The 19316-nt window shown below is 36.9% G+C and overlaps 1 protein-coding gene across 3 annotated transcripts in view; it reads right to left on the bottom strand.

Annotated features, from left to right (window-relative positions):
- RRAS (RAS related) overlaps window positions 1–19316 on the bottom strand; it is a 28299-nt gene that overhangs the window by 8640 nt on the left and 343 nt on the right. The window contains exons 1-2 of one of the 3 annotated variants that reach the window (XM_072427310.1): window positions 18784–19037; window positions 3407–3494 (exon numbers count right to left, since the gene is read on the bottom strand). In XM_072427310.1, the coding sequence (XP_072283411.1) occupies window positions 3407–3494; window positions 18784–18885 (190 nt within the window). In that variant the 5' untranslated portion in view covers window positions 18886–19037. Of the gene's footprint in view, window positions 1–3406; window positions 3495–18454; window positions 18644–18783; window positions 19038–19316 lie in introns of those variants that run through there. The other 2 variants (XM_072427311.1, XM_072427312.1) reach the window with 2 other exon arrangements.

Genomic DNA, 19316 nt, shown 5'->3' with positions numbered 1-19316 from the left:
TGAGCCATCAATATTAGCAGATTCCTTCCAGCTTTGAATACCCCTGTAATGGGGCTAACTGGTCCCCAATGTAAAGGACACACTAGGGTTTTCACTGTCTACACTTCATTTTTGGCCATTATAATTTATTAATTTTTTTTAATAATTCAGAAAATAATTTTGCCATGTAAAGCAACTTAAAGTTGCAATATTTGTAGGCACGCAACATTCCTTACTCTTAATAAATCTTATATATCAACTTGCTCGTTCACACTAGTGTCACATGAGCTGTAAATCTAGTAAAAAATGTATGTAATATCAACAATAAATACTTTTGGAAAAGACCTACACAACAAACATTTTAGAAGCCTAGTTGTGGTTTTATGCATTTACATCCCAAAAAGCAGGTAATAGTGATCTACCTTGGCCAACTTCACTTTTTCTATTAAGAGTTTAAAAAATGGACTTCCCTGGAGTCACTCTATAGGGATGGTAAGAACTATATTTGTGAATATTTTATCACCCATGACTTGTTTTGCAAAGTTTACTAGCCCCTTAAGAGCGAGCATGGTTTTAAAATGCTTGGTTTCAATTAAGTTCATTTAAATTAAAGTTAATGAAAGACATGTGCACCACATTCAACCATGTGTGTAAAGACATACATGGCATGACAGTAAACAATGAGAAGATTGTAACATAATCTACTATGTCATTGTCAGCATCAGAGCCAAATGTTACAAGGCCAAATATCTCAAAATTACAATTTGCTTTACACAAAAGTATTATACAAAATATTCCAAATTGTACTGTATCAGTAGATGATAAGAATAAGGCTTATTTTTGAAGAAGTGCCTATTTTGCTAGAAGATTTATGATAGCTCTCCAAGGCTGGAGAGACAACACTTTCATCATTGAAGTTGGGTGATTCACAAACCTTCAATGGATCTGGTCCAGGATTCAAAACATATGCTAGCAAAACGCAAATGATTTTTAAAAATCCATTCCATGTTTGGATCACCCAGCTTCACTTCCAAAAGTGTATTCTCTCCAGCCTTGGAGAGCTTTCATAAATCAGGTCCTCTGTATGGTGGTGACCTTTGCTACTTGTTAACTTACGTTGATCGCTGGTTAAAGGTTCCCTAAATAACCCCATGAAAAGGATAGATTAGATAGAAAGATTAGATAGATAGATAGATAGATAGATAGATAGATAGATAGATAGATAGATAGATAGATGTGTGTGTCTATATGAGAAAGGGTTCTTGGGAGATACAGTTCTGGGGGCTTGCACACACACCAATATAAACTGAGCTCCAAGCAGTTATTTGCATTAACATTGCAAGTCTGGTCGATGACACAGGAGTAAAAATGTACAGCAAGAGGGAAGAAAAAAAATCTGTGAACTGTTTTAGAGAGGGAGGGAGGTTTAAGGGTACAATCTTACACTGTAATAGATAAAAGAAGTCCTTAGGGCACATGAAACACAACATCAATCACAGCAGATCTTTATGAGGTGCTTGCAATGAATTACTGCCTCCTTCCCCCATTCATTTAGAAAGATAAAGTGACATTTACATCCAGACAGCTTTGGAAGGCAGATCTTCCCCCAGGTCCAGAATGTCTTCTTATCTGGTTTCCTTAAGACTTATTTGCAGAGATCATTATGTCAGATTCCTAACATTCCAGGAAAACTCCCCCAGGGCCCTTACAGTACCCCAGCGCCTAAAGACCTCACCACCTTCCTCTCTGGAATGCCTCTCCTCTATCACTGTGTGATTACACACTTTCACACCACCCAGTGAATGGCTTATGCTTTAACTGTATCTCACCAAGAAAATATGCTAGGGAGGGGCAATTTCCACAAGTATCTCCAGAATCAAAAAAAACAGAATTAAAAGAGTTATTAACTACATGCTCCCCTTTGATGGCATGTAGGACAAGGAACTTAAACACCTAAACTTAAAAGCATATTAAATACAGATCTAAAGTAATGTTGCTTAAGTAAAATCCTATTCAATCCTAATTGGAAAATACAAGCAGAGTTAGGGATAAATTGAGCCAAAAATACCCTTTACTACACCATTCCAAAGCCGGCTTTTTAAAATGCAGAAGATACCTGCATGTCTCACTACTATCATCACAAATAAAGAGCCTATTCTGTATTTTAGGACAGTGGAATGTGACTTAATAAACTTTTTAAACTCTATTTTGCTTTTGAGCTAAGTGTACATCCAAAACCCTTTGTTTATAGCAAAGATAGATTTATGACAATTAGTAGTTTTTTTCAGAATGCAGGATAGCTCTGAAATACTGATCTGATCCACAAGAGTATTTTGCACCTACTAAACAATCTTAACAATAATGTATATCTGACAGAACAAAATATAGCAAATAAGTAGTTTATGGTTACAATGTAAAAACACATTAACACGTGTAGAGAAATTTAGGCTAGCCCAATCCAGTCTCCTTCAGCTGTACTGGTTGACAATTTTAAATCTATGGGGAGCCATCAATTAGGTAAAATGCTTTGTCTGGTCAACATTGTTGCTCCCAAAATAAGTTGGGGCTCTCAGCACCTCCACCACTTATCAGTCGATTCACACAGATGATTCTAATAAAGAACAATGGTCACAAATGCACAGTACCTGTGTACACAGTGCAGTATACTTCTATATAGAGCAGTGGATTCCTAAACTCTGTGGCCAGCATTTAACAGTGGTCATTTATATACAGCCTTTCCATACCTTCTCAGGCTCTCAACCAGTTTACATTGTAAAAATGAAAGATGTAAGCTAATTTTATAACTGATAAATACTGCAATATACTATATACTTATACTAATATACAGCTTTGGGAAATGTTTTCTGGACACAAATAGATAAAATATGAGATAAAATATCATCAGCAGTCAGTGCAGTATTGTTCATTAACAAGTTGCAATATTATAGCTTTGAATTGAGCTAGTGCATGCCTCCAAAGACACCATGCAGCTCCATGGGGAGTTTACACTTTTTCGTGTACAACCAGGTAAACTATCATTATTCCTCAGATCACCAGGTTGACCAGCTCCCATCCTTTCCTTGCTTTGACTACTACTAGCAGAAATGGTTTTTCCAACTAAGTATGTCAAGTACTTTTATCTGATCACAATGGATTTACAAGTCAACCATAATACTGTTCAAAAATACCATTTAGACAAAACTAAATAGTGTAGGCCTAGCATTAGGGTATACATAAACTTTAATGCACACAGGGCAATTCCACAGGTAACAGGACAAACTTTTTTTTGTAAGGGAAGAACAGAAAAAATATAAAAGTTTTATTTTAATACTTTACTACTTTAATACAATGCCATATTATATGCACGTATATGCTTATCTTTACACAGACCATTCCTGAAATCACCAGAAATATGGAAAACACTTACTGTCCAATCGTGTCTGCTTTCCATCAATGCTGCATATCTTAGTGTAGGAATCCTCAATAGTCGGATCATAATCGGAAACAAAGTAAGACTAGACAGGAAATAAAAAAAAAAATAAAAAAGGAAAAATAAATTATTTTTGTATTAAGATTAAATATAAAAAAAAACACCACCAATGGTAAAGTGATAAGTAATACACATTTCTAAATGTCTTACTTTGGGTGTCAGAATCATTTTTATTTTTTTGATCAGTAAAGGATAAAGGACTTTTGTTATACAAGTTCTTCCTAAAGACACTGCCTATTCAGGTAAAGTGGTCCTACCCTCTGATAACATCCCATAAAATGTATATGAATAAAGGAATACATTCCTTGGGTATGGGAAATCATGTGGCCACCCTCATGTAACACTGCTTAATCACTGCTAACCACTGGAAATAGCCACCCCAACCACAGCGATGAGGAATGGACATCATATACACAGGTACATTCCAACACCAAAACTAACTCAAGAGAGAGTATGAGCTGGGCCTTTTAGTACTTACTACGCTGGAAGAGTATAAACAGGCACAGTCACCCTACTCTGAATTGACCAAGGACATAATCTCTTAATTTTATTATTTAAAGCCAGTTCTCCCCAACTCCGCAGGGGAAGAAAATAAATAAAAAAAAAAAATGTTTAAACTATTTACTAAATTAAATATTCTAACAAATGACGGATGGGCTTTAAGGCCATTTTTGGTGGTATAGTTGGTTATATACATGGTGGCATTCATTTTGGGAGACACTCCCACACACTTCTGATGCACATGCCTTGCAGTGCCACATTGCTCAGTAACACAGATTATGTTAAAAAATGTTGTTTTGGTGTGTTTCTGTACAATGGCAGCCCATTCCAAATGGGACACAAAGCACAAGAATAGAAGTGTAAATCCACCCTAAAACAGTCTCTCTCTAGCTGCAGGCACTGTGGAACAATTAATGACCCAGCAGGCTTCCAACCTTCTAATCTCTATTGTAAATAAAAACAAGGGGCAAGCTGAGCTTCTGAAAAAAAAATAATTAAATATCTTCAGGGTAACATTGCCCCCTGCTTACAAAGTTAGTGACAGTCTGTTTAAAAGCCTAAATTTAATCTCAAAATTAGAAACATGAATGGATCAAGAGAATACTTTAAGGACAATTATTCCTTACTGGATCCTATCCCACTATTTGGTCATCATTTTATTCCCTGCTGTGTCTACCCAGTGCTGCACCACCTTTGTCCTACAAATAGTATTAGTAGTACTTTCTCTATTTACTTCTCTGTAAAGTTTGTCCACATAGCCTGCCAGCCTATTGACAGATTTTCCAAGTGTGCTGAGCAGAAACTTAAATAGTTCTGAACAAACTGTGTGCAGTCAGGAAGGCCATACAGTGAGGTTTAAAGTTACATACGACCAAACTACTGGAAGAAAGAGGACAGTAACGGATTTGAGCTCCATTAGTGGTGGAGCCAAGCTCTTAACTAGGGAGTCAACATTTAAAAATTAAACTGTGTTTAGGGGATTCTGGGAAATACTCTAGAAAATAATACAAGGATAATATTAAAAATATAATAAAAGGATAAATGCAGGGTCCTCCAGACACCAACACAAGTATGCTGTGCTTAGTTTACAAAATCTTCTATTAGTAAATATGCTCCAAAAAAGTCCTTTTCTTTCAGTTGATGTGTGAAAGACAGTAATGATCACAAGTCCTTATCCACCAAACACTAAAAGAAAATACAAACTCCATGCAGATGCAAGTGCAGTACAGCTAGCATGAAGTACCAACTGACTTATTGAATCTAGATCATGTCTCGTTTAGTTGCATTCATGAATTATGAATTACTTCTTTCTAAATTTTGAATTAAAAGAAACTGTCTGCCACCCTAAAATGAGGATATGGGGATATTTATAATGCATTAGCCTGCATTGGCTCCAGTCTGCAGACTACGGCTTGTTAAATGTAGGATCACATTTACAAGCATTCACTGAAGGAGGCCAACAGGACATAACACTCCTGTCCTCTCAGGGTGGCAGGCAGCAGCAAACAAGGTGCTGACTGAAATAACTACTTTGGACTTTGTTCATGATGTGACATAAATAAACAGAACAAGTCACAGTCATACACTATATCAGCAAAGAGCAAAGCTACCCTATTAAACAAATAAACAGCAAGATGACATATGCACTTGCAATATAATATTCAATTTGCTCCATGCAGTCTGTCACTGTTATAAGATTTACTTCTAAGGAATTTAAAGTGTCTGATACGCAAATTGTTGAGAAAGTCAAACTTTTGAAAACCCACATAATGTGTTCAAAAAACGAATATGGGGGTAAACTTTAGAGTGAAATAAAAATAAAAATGCTACAACTACTAAACTACTACTACGGTACTAAAACCTAAGACAGTAAAAATGGTATATATAAGGATAGTTGGGTAGAACCATACAAATAAACTCTTGGGCCCAGCTGTGCCATGGAAATGATGGCGTTGTGACCTTAGGCTGGCCCTGTGCCACACTTGAGAAGGGTGTATGTGGTTACTGAGCAGTAAATAACTTTATCTAGTCTACAATTCAAACATCCTGCTATTTGTATAGGCCATAAATCAAACTGTCTGAAAGCAGGAGGCCAATGGACCTTGACATACCAAAAAATGGGGGTTGGGTTTCCGGCTAGATACTGTCCCAAGTCTTCTCAAGTTTCTGAGAGTTGCAGAATGTGAGGAAGCAGTGACCACCCACAGACATCAACTTACTTCTTCCATCAACTAAATATGACCCGTTCCAGGCTTTCCACCCAGGCACAAAGTGAAGCCAATATTACAAGTGTACAGTTATCAATTTTAATTAATATTATTATTATTATTAAACAGGATTTATATAGCGCCAACATATTACGCAGCGCTGTACATGACAGACTAATACAGACAGTGACACAGGAGAAGAGTACCCTGCCCCGAAGAGCTTACAATCTAGTAGGTGGGGAATTTACACACAATAGGATGGGAGATATGTAGTGGTGGGAAGTAGTGACGGTTTCAAAAGACAGAAGATGGGTAGGCAAGTATGAAAAAATGGGTTTTGAGTGCTCTTTTAAATGAGCAGAAAGTAGGAGTAAGCCGAATAGGACGAGGAAGACCGTTCCATATGACCATTAATGAGAAAAATAACTAAAAACAACTAATGTAATAGCATGAGTGTTGGTAATCCCATATAAATACATTGCTGTCACGTCCCTCATTAAACCAAATCAAACAAAACCAAAAACCTAGATTGGGACTTTTAGGGCAGCAGACAAAAAAATCTAATAAATCATATAGATAAAAACAAATGTATTTAAATCAATCCTTAAAAGAGCATATTAATAACAATATGAAACAACTAATGACTAAAGCCTTGCAATGTAAAAGCAGCTTTGTGTAAACATTTTTTTATATGACCCACAAGGCATTTCTTTTTAAATCCCTGGAAAAATACTTGGAACATGACTCACGTGACTGGTACTTGATGACTGATTGCTCAAGCACCCAGTCTTTGTCACAGACATAGCAGAAGGGGAGTGAAAGGAAGTCCCTTAGTTAGGAAAACCTGTTGTCCTGCATCAGAAAAGCATGAAACCCCAATACTGCAAGTGCCAGGACAAGGACTTTGTGTACCAAATGTTGTTGAAGATTGCAATAAATCTCTTTCCTACCAATTCCCTGAATTCAAGCACTAGGTGGGTCAAACATATGGGGTCATGTAAGTTTGTAAAGTAAAACATGCCAGACAACATGTCCCCTCATTCCTGCATCACAAGAAATAAGAACTTGTATTCACAGGAAGCGTTAAATTAGTTGTAAGAAATCAGTTATAGGATACTAAAAAGCATGGGAGGCTAAAGAGTTGCCACTGTGGGTGAACATGGAAACACAAAGGGTTTTTGAATTTAAGGAATTGCTGGAGATAGGGAATACTTTTTAGCTCTACATATGTAGTCAAATGACACAACCCTGCCATGCAATAATTCTGCAAACAATAACAAAATGTATACATAAATGTAGCACGGTTGCAGTGCTTCCTGGACAGCATCAGTTTAGCTCACTAGCACTCATTCACTGGACCTACTCATCAGCAATGATATTCTGCAGCAAGAGATTTCCCATTTCCTGTATCAGTCTCATCTCTACAAGCAGTCATGGAAACAACCGTGTACAGGAAGAACGGATTTCTCCTCCTTCCTTCTTATTCCATGTCTGTGGCACAATTAGAAACAAAAATAGCAAAGGGAAGCAATATATTTGCCTGGCATACAATTCTTAAGACAAGAGCAGGGAGTACTTGAACTCTCATACTTTTAGTCTAAGAGTCTATTGCCAGCCAAATAGAGAGTTTGATGCTGCTAACATGAAATCTTGTTAAAGAGGACTAAAAAAATATGGATCTGGGAAGTGTGCAGACAATTTAAAAGGCACACGGAATTATTTAAAGGTAACCTAGCATTATGCATGTTTTTTCATGTTATCTTAGTGCATACTATGGTGTTTTCATAATTTGTGTTGGGAGTCTCTTGCAGAGCATACACCTGCTTTACCTTGTGACTGGCTACAAAGGTACAATGTTTCTGTCTAATCACTAGTGAAAGAGTCTAAGAAAAATATTCCCCATTTGTCGGAATGATGATTTATGAACAAATTTTCCAGCCAAGTTATAAATAGCAGGAGCAGTCACCCCAGACTTATTTTAGAGGATTAAGACACTTGATTCTTCCCACAAATCATATGGAAGGGCATAAAATGTAAATAAAAGTAAAATCAATAAATTATATTGTGGGTTGAAAAATAGAATCTTTTTTTTAAGGCTGATTTCTCAAACAAGTCCACCATCATGCTATTCTGCATAACATAGGGACTAACTACAGTATATTCAAAAATTCAAAGAACTGACCATTTTTTTTTTTAACAAAGTGAGCAGGACCTTTAGCAGAGATACCCAACTTCAATCCTTAAGGACAAAGGACCAGGGGCCATTTACAGCAGTGAATTTAGTGACAAATAGTCACAAATTGCATTTATAAAAGTCCTGGCTTGTACATGGCCTTAAGGACTAGAGTTGGACAGCTCTGACCTATATCATACATCTGTCTTTTGTAGATATTGAGAGTTGGGTGTTCTTCATGGGAGAGTGATATCAGCAGATTGTTTGGGCAAATGTGGCCAGTCAGCATCTGTGCCCGAGCAGTTTGCTTAGGTTACGTACATACGTGCGATAATTATCGTTGGAAACGAATGACTATCGACCGATTTTTTAACAATTATCAAACTAAGTGCACAACAACGCCAATGACCAAGAATGTCGCTGGAAACGAACTAATGTCCCGGCGGATCTGATTGGGCAACAATTGTTCGCTATCTATTGTGTGTACGGTCCTTCAGTGATCGTGGATTGTTCTGTGATACACTTTCTCCTGTACACGTCACTTCCTTTATCGTTCAAATGATGATATCTACAGTACAGTACAGTGTACATTATGGGTGGATTATATTTCAATGATCGTATCTTTACAGCATGTACAGAATTGTGAACAATACAATCATTCAAAATAATCGTGAATAATCATTTATTTTCTAATGACAATTATTGCACGTGTGTACGTATCTTAACACTTGTCTCCCGAAATTCTTAAAAGAGGCAGAGTAACTAATAACAATGCCTTGGCATCAACCTCGTGACCAACTACCCAATGCTACAGTCATGCTAATTAAAGAAAGGTAATATTTTGAGCTCTCTTTTTTACTTTTTAATATAGAATAAAAAAAAATTCACTTCAACAGGTCAGCAGCAGTAAGGATAGGTCCCCTTTAAAGCAAACTGTGCAGCGTGAAAAAAAATATCCCAACTATCAAGAGTTCTAACTTTTGTGTTTGTATATGTTAGAACATCCCCTGTCATGTGGTTTTCATTAGAAATGCAATAATAGCTTGCCTTTTACAACAAAGGGCTACTGAACTAATGCCATGACATCAACCTACCACATAAGCCTTTATGTAGCGTTGTCTCCATCCTTAGACGGGTTTTATTTAAAAATGACTGCCAGAAAAAGACATTCTTGCTACTTCCTGTTTATAAACACACAGTGATAGTTTATTTTTTTAGATCCTTGAAAGAAAGTGAGCCAACTTTAAGTTTAAACCATGTCAAAGCTCTGTTAGTTAGTGTACTCTACCCTTTAAAATATGTATCCAAGATATGAAGATACTAAAAGGTAACCCGAGTTTCATGAATAAATAAATATATTATATATATATATATATATATATACACACACACACATACATACACCAAAAAAAAGGGTAATCTAGCATTTTGCTACACAAGTAAATGTTATTTAATGTTATAAGAAATTAGCATTCCATTTCAATCTACAGATTTGGCAAACTGGAGATGTTCTGTACAAGTCCCCAGAAATGTAATTTCCTGCTTTTGTGACTGGTGAGCCAACTATGGTTAGGATAAAAGTCAAATCTATGGCATCCTCTGCAATAGAAATTTCAGTTTTTGGTGAGAAACTCCCTAAGTTTAGTCCAGTGGTGTGGATGCAGTGCGCTTACTGTTTTCTTACACCGCACATGCGCGGTCTGAAATCCATAAATTTAGTGGTCCGCGAGGTCCAAAAGGTTGGCGACCACTGGTTTACACGATCCTGTCACCAGAGAATATCACAGTCTGTATTCAGAACTTTTTGTCTCTGTTTTACTAAATGGCACAACACTTTACTTGACTTTTTTTGCACATTGTATTGAAAGTTGTATGCATATGGGATTTGGTGTCTATTAAATGGGACTAGATTTTATCAGTTGTGTTTTTCTGCTACCCCTTTCCCACATTTCTCAATCATTAAAAATTTGAATTCATGTGATCTATATGTCGTAGTTTTGTTTTGTTTTTTAATTTCTGTTTGGTCTGTTAATTGTTTAAGGAAAAAATATTAAAATGAGCAAGTTAAAGTTATACCTAGGTATATATCATTTATGGTTCTGCAAAACTACCCAACTTTAACAAATGTAGCTTTTTAAATCATTGGCAACTAGACTGAACTACTACACAACAAATATACAGCTTGCCACACAACCATCATAAAACAATTCAGTGCTAGATCATTAGGAATGTATGGCAGGATTCCAGTAATTTTACCTAACCACAGGCTGCAAAATATTAGACAGCAACATCATAACTTTGAGATGAATGAGTCAGCATACATTGTGAGGTGGTTTAAATTATCACCTACTCATTGTCTCCAGAAATATGGGATGCAAATTTAGGCCCTGTCATTTTCTAATTTCTTTCATTGCAGCAACTGATTTAAACTTTATACTTCTGTATAATCTGCTTACAAATAGCACTGACCTAATGTGTAAATCACGTTCATTTGAGAGTTAGGGAATATGTAATAGGAACACATTTCAAAGATCTGTAGAAGTACAGAAAATAGGAAATAAAAACAACAGCCAGTGAGATATCGCACCTACACTAAACTAGAACATGAAAAAAATGGCCATGTAATTCTTAACTGCACAGTTTCTGGTCTAACATCTTTAAATTATGAGAAATACCAGAATCCTTTTGATTGAACAAAAACACCAGCATGGATAGACAAAGAACTACGGTATCATATGCAATTCAGGACTATAGGAATACTGGACTAGTTCTATGGAATTGGATCTCTTTAAGATAGGTATACCTGTACTCCATAGCAATCTTCCATAATGGGTTCAAATGAAACCTACCAGTGCTGGCAAACCAAATTACCTGAGTCACAAGACTACAGCCCTAAGGAATACCTAATGCCTCCAGCCAAAACTTCTTTTTCCTAGGCGTATTTGTACATTTGAAAGCCTCAGATTTCTTTGTGGCCATCTTTCTTACTCTTGTATCAGGAGACCTGTTTACAAATATCCATGTGATTGTACTGCTTTATTTTCTGCAAGAACAGAAAGTTCCAGTTCATGTTGACATAAATGCAGTACCCTTGTAACTTTCTGTGGCCTGAACAGAAACCTCAAAACAACGAAAAAATCTTCTGTATACAACCCCTCCTACCTGTAATGAAGGTGATGAGAGAGGTGTACATTGACCAAATCAGGTGAGCAACCCAGGGTGACAACTCTGCTCCTCCATAAATACAGTACTGTAAGCATTGGCACCCTAGGTTTTCTACTGGCAGGATCACCAGAAAAAAAATAAATAGGAACAAAAAGGATTACAAAAATAGTCACATCTAAGGACTGGTTAACTGCAATATAATACATCTATTATTTTGTATTCAGATACAATTTAAATCCTTCAAAACACTATTGGATAAACATTTGGGAGTAATATATATTAGTTTCACAAAGTATATATGACTACATGTGTTGCAAGAAAAACAACAAACCATAACCCTGACAACAAATGCCCTAAGGTGATAGATCAGAGTAGGGTGGGGCAAACTAGATAAAACAGTAGAAGCTTAAAACAGGAATCTGTCCTTTATCCAAACACAGAAACCACTCCATAATCCCCCAACAGGCTGGAATGTTAACTAAATCCACAGTATGAAATACAAGAGAGTTCCAATGGTGTTCATGTACCAATCTTTATGAAGGTAAGTCAGAAGCTGACTGCCATTTCATGAATGAACACTTAACCCACCTTTTTACAGAAGCTCTGGATTGAACAAATACTTTACTTTCTAAATAGCAACACTGTTAGAGAGGATGAACTAAACTCTGCAAGCTGTGGCCAAAGGCAGGTTGAGGCAAAAGTACTGGCCATCAATACCCTTCAAAGAGAAATAAACTGTAAAAATGACAGCTTGCCATTTTTATCTCTGCCTTTTGATGTTTTCTGTATTACTGACCTAGAATGAGTATTCAACTCAGGTATTCTGCTAATTGCAACACAACTTGCAACATAGTTAACTACATAGTTGTCCAAGTGTTTGAACTAAGGCTACGTATACACGTGCAATGGTTCTCATCCGAAAATCAGCTCAGGGCCAGTATCAGATGAGAATCTTGCATGTGTACAGTGCTCATTATCCATCGTCGAAACGACCGTCCTGGCGGTTTCACAGACGACGAATGATTGTAATGCAAGTGAAGGGAAGAGAGTGCAGCAGGGTGCCGCTCCATCATTCTCCTCCTCCCCTCTCCATGAGCAGAATGGTGCTGTATGTACAGCATTCATTCATGCATTGTGTATTCTTTCTAATGCCAAATATTGCACGTGTGTACATAGCCTTGAAACCAAAAGATCATCTTTACATCCAGGCAATTACCATTTTAGAATGAATTTGGCAATGTCAATTTACATAATCTCGAAATAAAAGACCTCTTGTTGGAGCAATGGGGTGCAAACATATTGCATTAATGAAGCACACATACTGTAAATGCTCATTCATGTATGTACCATAAGAATGATGCATTGAGTCCAAGCTAAAGATTTACTCCATCAAAATGGATAAAATGTCAGGCTGTCATAAAAGAACAAACACCTAATGTGCTCACTCACCATTGATGGTCCAAGATGGCCCTAATGATTTTAGAAGGCCACAGTGAACAAAGTAAAGGTGACAAGTCAATACAAAGATATGCTTTAAAAAGAACCAGTGACCATAATCACATGAAAGAAAGCTAAAGCTATATAAACTGACAGTTTTATGCTCCTCCAGCAGCCTGGACAGATTGTCCATTATCTGCAGGGAGTTCTTCTGAGAAAGGCGACAGGTCAATCTCTGTTGAGGCCACAACCCATCACCTCCGCACTGACAAGCAGATCCCATACAGAAGACTGTACATTCACTCGGAAAGTCAGCTAAAGCCATGCTAGGTATATGAGAAGGTGGAAGAAATTCCACACAGCTTTTCTATAAACTAAATTCTAAATACTACCAAGCCAAATACTAAATGTCACCCACATATTTATATACATTATGATTTTATGTATAAAACAACTGTATTGTTACAATGTTACAACAAATACTCCAAGGTTTTCATCCAAATAGCAAAAACTGTCACTCACTGAACACTAATGTTCAGACATGCAAATAAAACAAGAATTCAATTCAAACAATGAAATCATGCTTGTTGATTTTTTTCCACCACAACATTGTGCTTATGTCAAACCCCCTTGGGTCTTGATTATAAATCTGAATTTCATTTACAATCCTGATCAGGGTAGAGGAGTCACCAAGTAAAAACGTAAGCCTTTTATCTGTAAAGTTGACCACATATTTTAAAGTCATATTGTATAATCTCCTTTGAATGCTTCAAAATTATGTAATGTCTACATGAATGAATTGAAATGCAAAGGATTGTTTTTGAAGGTTTGTCGTTTGTTTCCAGTGACATTCCTCGTTCGTAGGTGTCGTTGTGCACTTTTTTTTTTAATGATTATCGGACAATCGTCCGTTAGTCGTTTGTTTCCAATGATAAATATTGCAAGTGTGTACGCTGCTTTACTCTCTTCTGGGTCAGGGTCACAAGTAAGCTACTTGGAGCATGGATCAGGTCTATGTAACATATACTGGGCCGGTGTCAGGTGTATGTAAAGTGCATAAATGCAGGGGTCAGAATTATACACTGCACAACATAAAATTTTACTACCACAGCTTTAGTACTGGAACACAGCATTTCCCCCTATGCACGCACTGTATACAAATATATTATATATATATATATATATATATATATATATATATATATATATATATACATATACATACATATATATACACACACACTTGTACACTAAAGAAAATGCTGTCTGCACCTTTGATGTCTTTTGGTGGTTTAGTCACCATCGTACACAATAACACAACCAATAAGAAGCCATCTAATAACCAAACTAAAGAACAAAAAAAGGTCCAAGTCTTCCATTGTACTCGAAATCTAACAAACAGCAATGATCTGGTTTTATCAGCCAGTTGCAACTTTCTAACAAAAATCTGCTAACTTTGTTCCATAGGGTCTGCTCTTCCGTTTTAAATCCTGGCTGATATGGATATCTGCCTTTTGCATATCATTGTGCTGAATTTAGCTTTATTAAACAAACCTGAAAGAGTTAAGATAGGATGTTGAAAACATTATTCAACATGTGCAGATGTGCCCTATGGCAGAAAAAGATTACGCAATAACTGAATTACACAGAAAGTGAATCACTGAATACATAAAGTCCCCTTCAGGAGCAAGGCTGAGTGCTCCATGTAATTACAGACTGATAGAGGACAAGAAGGTAAAGCAGACAAGCCATGCAACAGGGGAAGAAAGCTTTGTGTTATTTTAGGGAATACAGGGCAAAATGAACCTAAAACACATGGAAACAATCTTTCAAGACACAATTTTCTGCTAAAGAATTATACCCATAAAAGGGATTGTGTACAAGGCATTAAATCCAGACAAAACAGCCAACGCATGCTCAAAGGGAACGCTGGTTTAAAATGTATTTAAAATGTGTTCACATTGCCTTCCTATTAAAAGGTTTTAGGTTTGAAATACTAATTGCAAGTAAAACTAGCTTGGGATGATATTTTATTTATTTTTAAAAAAGCTTCATTATTATGTGCCGCTAGTACAGTACAAACTCATGTAAACTCAAGAACATCTGGGGAAATTTGGCATTTTCTTAATCAGTTGTTCATAAACAGTTTATCAGCACTTATGAATAAACAGCAAGATGTTGAGTAACAATCTCTGTCCATTTCTTCCCCAAATTTGGTCCAAGAATAGCATGCAGGGAAACATTAGCCAGTCGTTATTGACTCCGGGACACGACACTAAACCCCCACTAACCCCAGAATCTGAAACAAGCCTCCTGACAGCCTTGGTGTAAAACAGACTTATTAAGTCATGAGAAGTTCTCCATAATATCAATTACAATATAATATTGTTTAATGTTTGAAAGATATCCTTTCATATCTAATGTTGTTGCCTTAAGAGACCTGATACAATTGGGATTAGCACTTTGTAAATTGAAGGACTTTTATGGTCACTTGTTGCATCTCATGAAGAAGAAGTGTGCGCAAAACATGTTAAGACTTTTAGACTATTGCGTCTTTCACATCAAGAGAACAGCTGTAGTAATGTCAAACAATATATAAAGGGAACTTTTAGGACTTCCTTGAAAACATCTGCAACATTTATATACAGACATACCCCAGATATCAGACATACTACATATATTGTATTTTATTTGCCTTTTGTTGGTCCATGTATATGTTAGGTTTTGTTACCTATATTTTAAAAAATGTTCAGGTAAAGATTTTCTATATATGGAGTGGCTTCAGATCAGATTTGGTTATTCCTTTATAACCTGTTTTGAAATATTTTCAGGTTTACTCATTTTAGGGATAGCCACGTGCATTGCCACATATTAGATGTCTTGCAAGACATGCAAAGTTTACAACTTCCTTTCTTTGAATAGGTCACATAAAACTTTCCAGTAAGTATGAGAATGGCACTTGCTAAAAGCAAATGTTTTTACCCCCAATGTACCTGAAAGAGCTATTCATGGCTATATGTAGAAATGCGTTTAAAAAGCTCAGATTTGTCAATTAAGGAGTACAAAACCCAATAAAAACAACTACAAACCAGCTTTCGTTAGTCTGTCCACTCGGAGTTAGGCCAGAATGGCCAAATAAAAACTTCCATTAGGCTAATTAATTAGCGGTGCTCTTCTGTACTAATATTTAAAAAAAAAAAAAAAGACTAGAGCAAGTGAAAATAAAGTAGACAATAGGAGTCTCCTACAATATTTAAGCAAGCTGTTGGCTATGCCTCAGTGTGCATAGATGTAAGGCTACAGAAACATGGAGAGCATCAGGAAATAAAATGAACATCACAAAGCTGTATGAATGGACTTCACAAAGCATGGAATATGCACATGTAGAACAAATATTTTAAGGCTGCCATCTGGACAACAAGCTCCAGAAATGTGGCATTGTAGGCAGAGATCGCCTGTATGATGAAGGAATACAACAGCTATAATAGAACATTGTTGACCTCCATATTCCTAAATCTGTTATTATACCTAGAGATACAGCTGTATGACAAAAACATGTGAAGTGTAATTATTGCATTGATTCCTAAACAGCTAAGGAATTCTCTGGAGTTACCTTTACTATAAATATTACTTCTGGAATATGCACAAAATACATTTTTATAGGACCATAAGGGGGTATGTAATTACCAAGCAGAAAGAAAAAGGGGCTGCAACAACCCACAGTAACCAATTACAAATGTTAGCAGGCATCGCTTTACCAGCCCAACAAATGAAACATTCCAGCACTTGATTTTGTTTATTATAATTAACTCCTATTTATAAATAACCAACATATCATGCAGCACTTTACCAAAAATAGGGGTTGAATCATGGATAAGAACAATTACAAAGAAAGAAGGGAGGACCCTGACCAATAAAACTTACAATCTAAGATTGATCAAAATATTTGCTTTGATCTGTTCTTTGTTTGCACATAGCCCAGGAGTTGTCAGAAAGAGTCAGAATCACCTATACCAGGGGTATCAAACTCTGGCCCGGGGGCCAAATCTGGACAGCAACGTCTTTTTTTTTGGCCCCTCAAAGGAATCCTAAAAAAGAATTGCAGCTGTCCGGCCACTGCATTGAAATAACGCCGCTACTACAATTCCCGGCATCACTCACGTCTATAGACCAGTGGCCTCTCTGCCTATGCGTGGCCCCGCATTGGACTGTTTTATAGACGCGGGGAATTGTAGTAGCGGTGCTATTTCAGTGAAGAGGGAGTTCTGGCCACTAGAACATAACTTTAAGCCCCGTATTGGACTGTTTTATAGACGCAGGTAATCGTAGTAGCGGTGCTATTTTAGTTTCAAGTTTGGCCCGCGACTTTGTTTAAGTTTTTAATTTTGGCCCACAGTGTATTTGAGTTTGACACCCCTGATCTATACTAAATGATCTATAACTTGACCCAGTTATGATGGCTATAGACACATACCCAGAACAACAGGTAGGGGGATTTCAGCCACTTTGCAAACCTATGCAGTCACTAATTACAAGTCAATAGCTGTCACTTGCTTTTATTGCTCATTTATAGTCACAAAAATATTTACTTGACAAGGATCCAGAGAAAATTCCTCTGTAATCATTTTATGTAAGTTGATTTAATGTCAATGTTCCCACTCATTTTCCACATAACTAGAAGTGGATTCCAATCATACCATAAGTGACTTGCACTTTTAAATCACAATTGTCTGTATTGATAACATCTCCCAAGCTCTATCGTATGTAGAATATGTTTTTCCAATCCTTTCTATCTTCTTTTTCTTACTGATCACCTATAATTCTTGTACCTAGAATGCTGATTTTTATGCCAATGTATTTTCACTCAGAATACTACGCATTGGCAGTGTCATATTGGCCATTTCATAGCAGCAACTGCATTGAAATGATCAAGGTGGACTACCGCTACATTTCAAATTCCTTTTATATAAGAAAGAATGTAGGTCACATCGCCAAATAAATGACCAACAAAGTTCAACCAGCAAAATGCCTCACTTGCTTTATTATAAATGTTAATAATAGGTTACATTTATTTAAACAAGCTGTTTTACACCAACACAGTTCTTTCCTAGTTGAATTAACCAAATCATAAAAAATAGAAATACCAGAGAACTTTTACTTTATATCCAGTAGTAACTCAAAATATCTGGGGTTGATTTTAAAGCAACTAAACTGTTTTGTACATGGTTAACCTATGAAAGGTTCATTTTGCTTAAAAATACAAAAAGGAAGCGGTATGCAGAATTTTTTTTTTTAACCAACCACACCAAAAAGGCGAGGTGTGAAAATAGCACCCTAACACAAATAATAAGGTACACAACACTAATGCTGGCCAGAGAAAGTTTAATAGCTCACTTTCAATAATAAAAAAAATAAAACAACAAAGTTCCAAAAATATGAAGCAAATATAACCACTTATGGAAATTGGATGTTTTTAGAATAAGAAAGAAAAAATATTCTTACCCACTTAGCCAGCTAAACCCAGAGATCTCCCATAGCAGCAAGGAAAGAGTTAATGCAGCTGGGTGGGGTATTGCTGCTTGCATTTTATAAATGACAATTTACCCCTATGGATTGTATACATCAAAGTAGAAAAGTAATACAAAGAAGCTTCGGATCTCCTGCTGGCTCATGGTTCAGTCCCTTTAAACACCCAACCCAAGAAAAAAATGAAGAGAAATGAAAGCCCTAAAGCTACACAAAGTTTTCCAACTCTACAGAGCCAGTCTGGGCTCCACCCTGCTGTGTTCAATGTGGAAGCCCCCGATGCCACCCTGCCAGTGATCTCTTACCTGGATGAACTGGATGGTCAGGGCACTCTTGCCCACCCCACCTCCTCCCACCACCACCAGCTTGTACTTCTCCACCGGGCTGGATGAGTCCTTGGCACTCATGGTCTCCGCAGCTCTCTGTATTGCGCACGATGCTTGCAAGTCAATGAAAAATGTAAAAATAAAAAAGCTAAAATTAAGGCAACTTCACATCAGCAAACTTTCCATGGAGTCAGTCCCTGCAAAAATGGCTGCCCAGCCCTTTTCTGTGAGCTCCTCCTGGGGTGTTAGCCATGGTAATGAGCTCCTGAATATTGATGAGTGTGGAGGTGACCGGGGGCTGAATCACTAAACTTCCCTATTTGGTGAGGGGCTGCGAGCTTCAGGCTGCGGTCAGCGCGGTGTCCGTGCGGTCCTATGTCCTGCTGCTGCTCCAGGGATTACACAGCTGTGCTGTTATATTGTACAGATTTATTATTAATACACAGGATTTTTATAGCGCTATAGGGACACACTGCATTTCATTATTTATTCCCCAATCCATGATAACAAGG

The sequence above is a fragment of the Pyxicephalus adspersus genome, chromosome 11, assembly GCF_032062135.1.
Source record: "Pyxicephalus adspersus chromosome 11, UCB_Pads_2.0, whole genome shotgun sequence".
Taxonomy (NCBI): domain Eukaryota; kingdom Metazoa; phylum Chordata; class Amphibia; order Anura; family Pyxicephalidae; genus Pyxicephalus; species Pyxicephalus adspersus.
The sequence above is the reverse complement of the archived record's forward strand: the minus strand, read 5'-3'. Positions and strand labels throughout refer to the sequence as shown.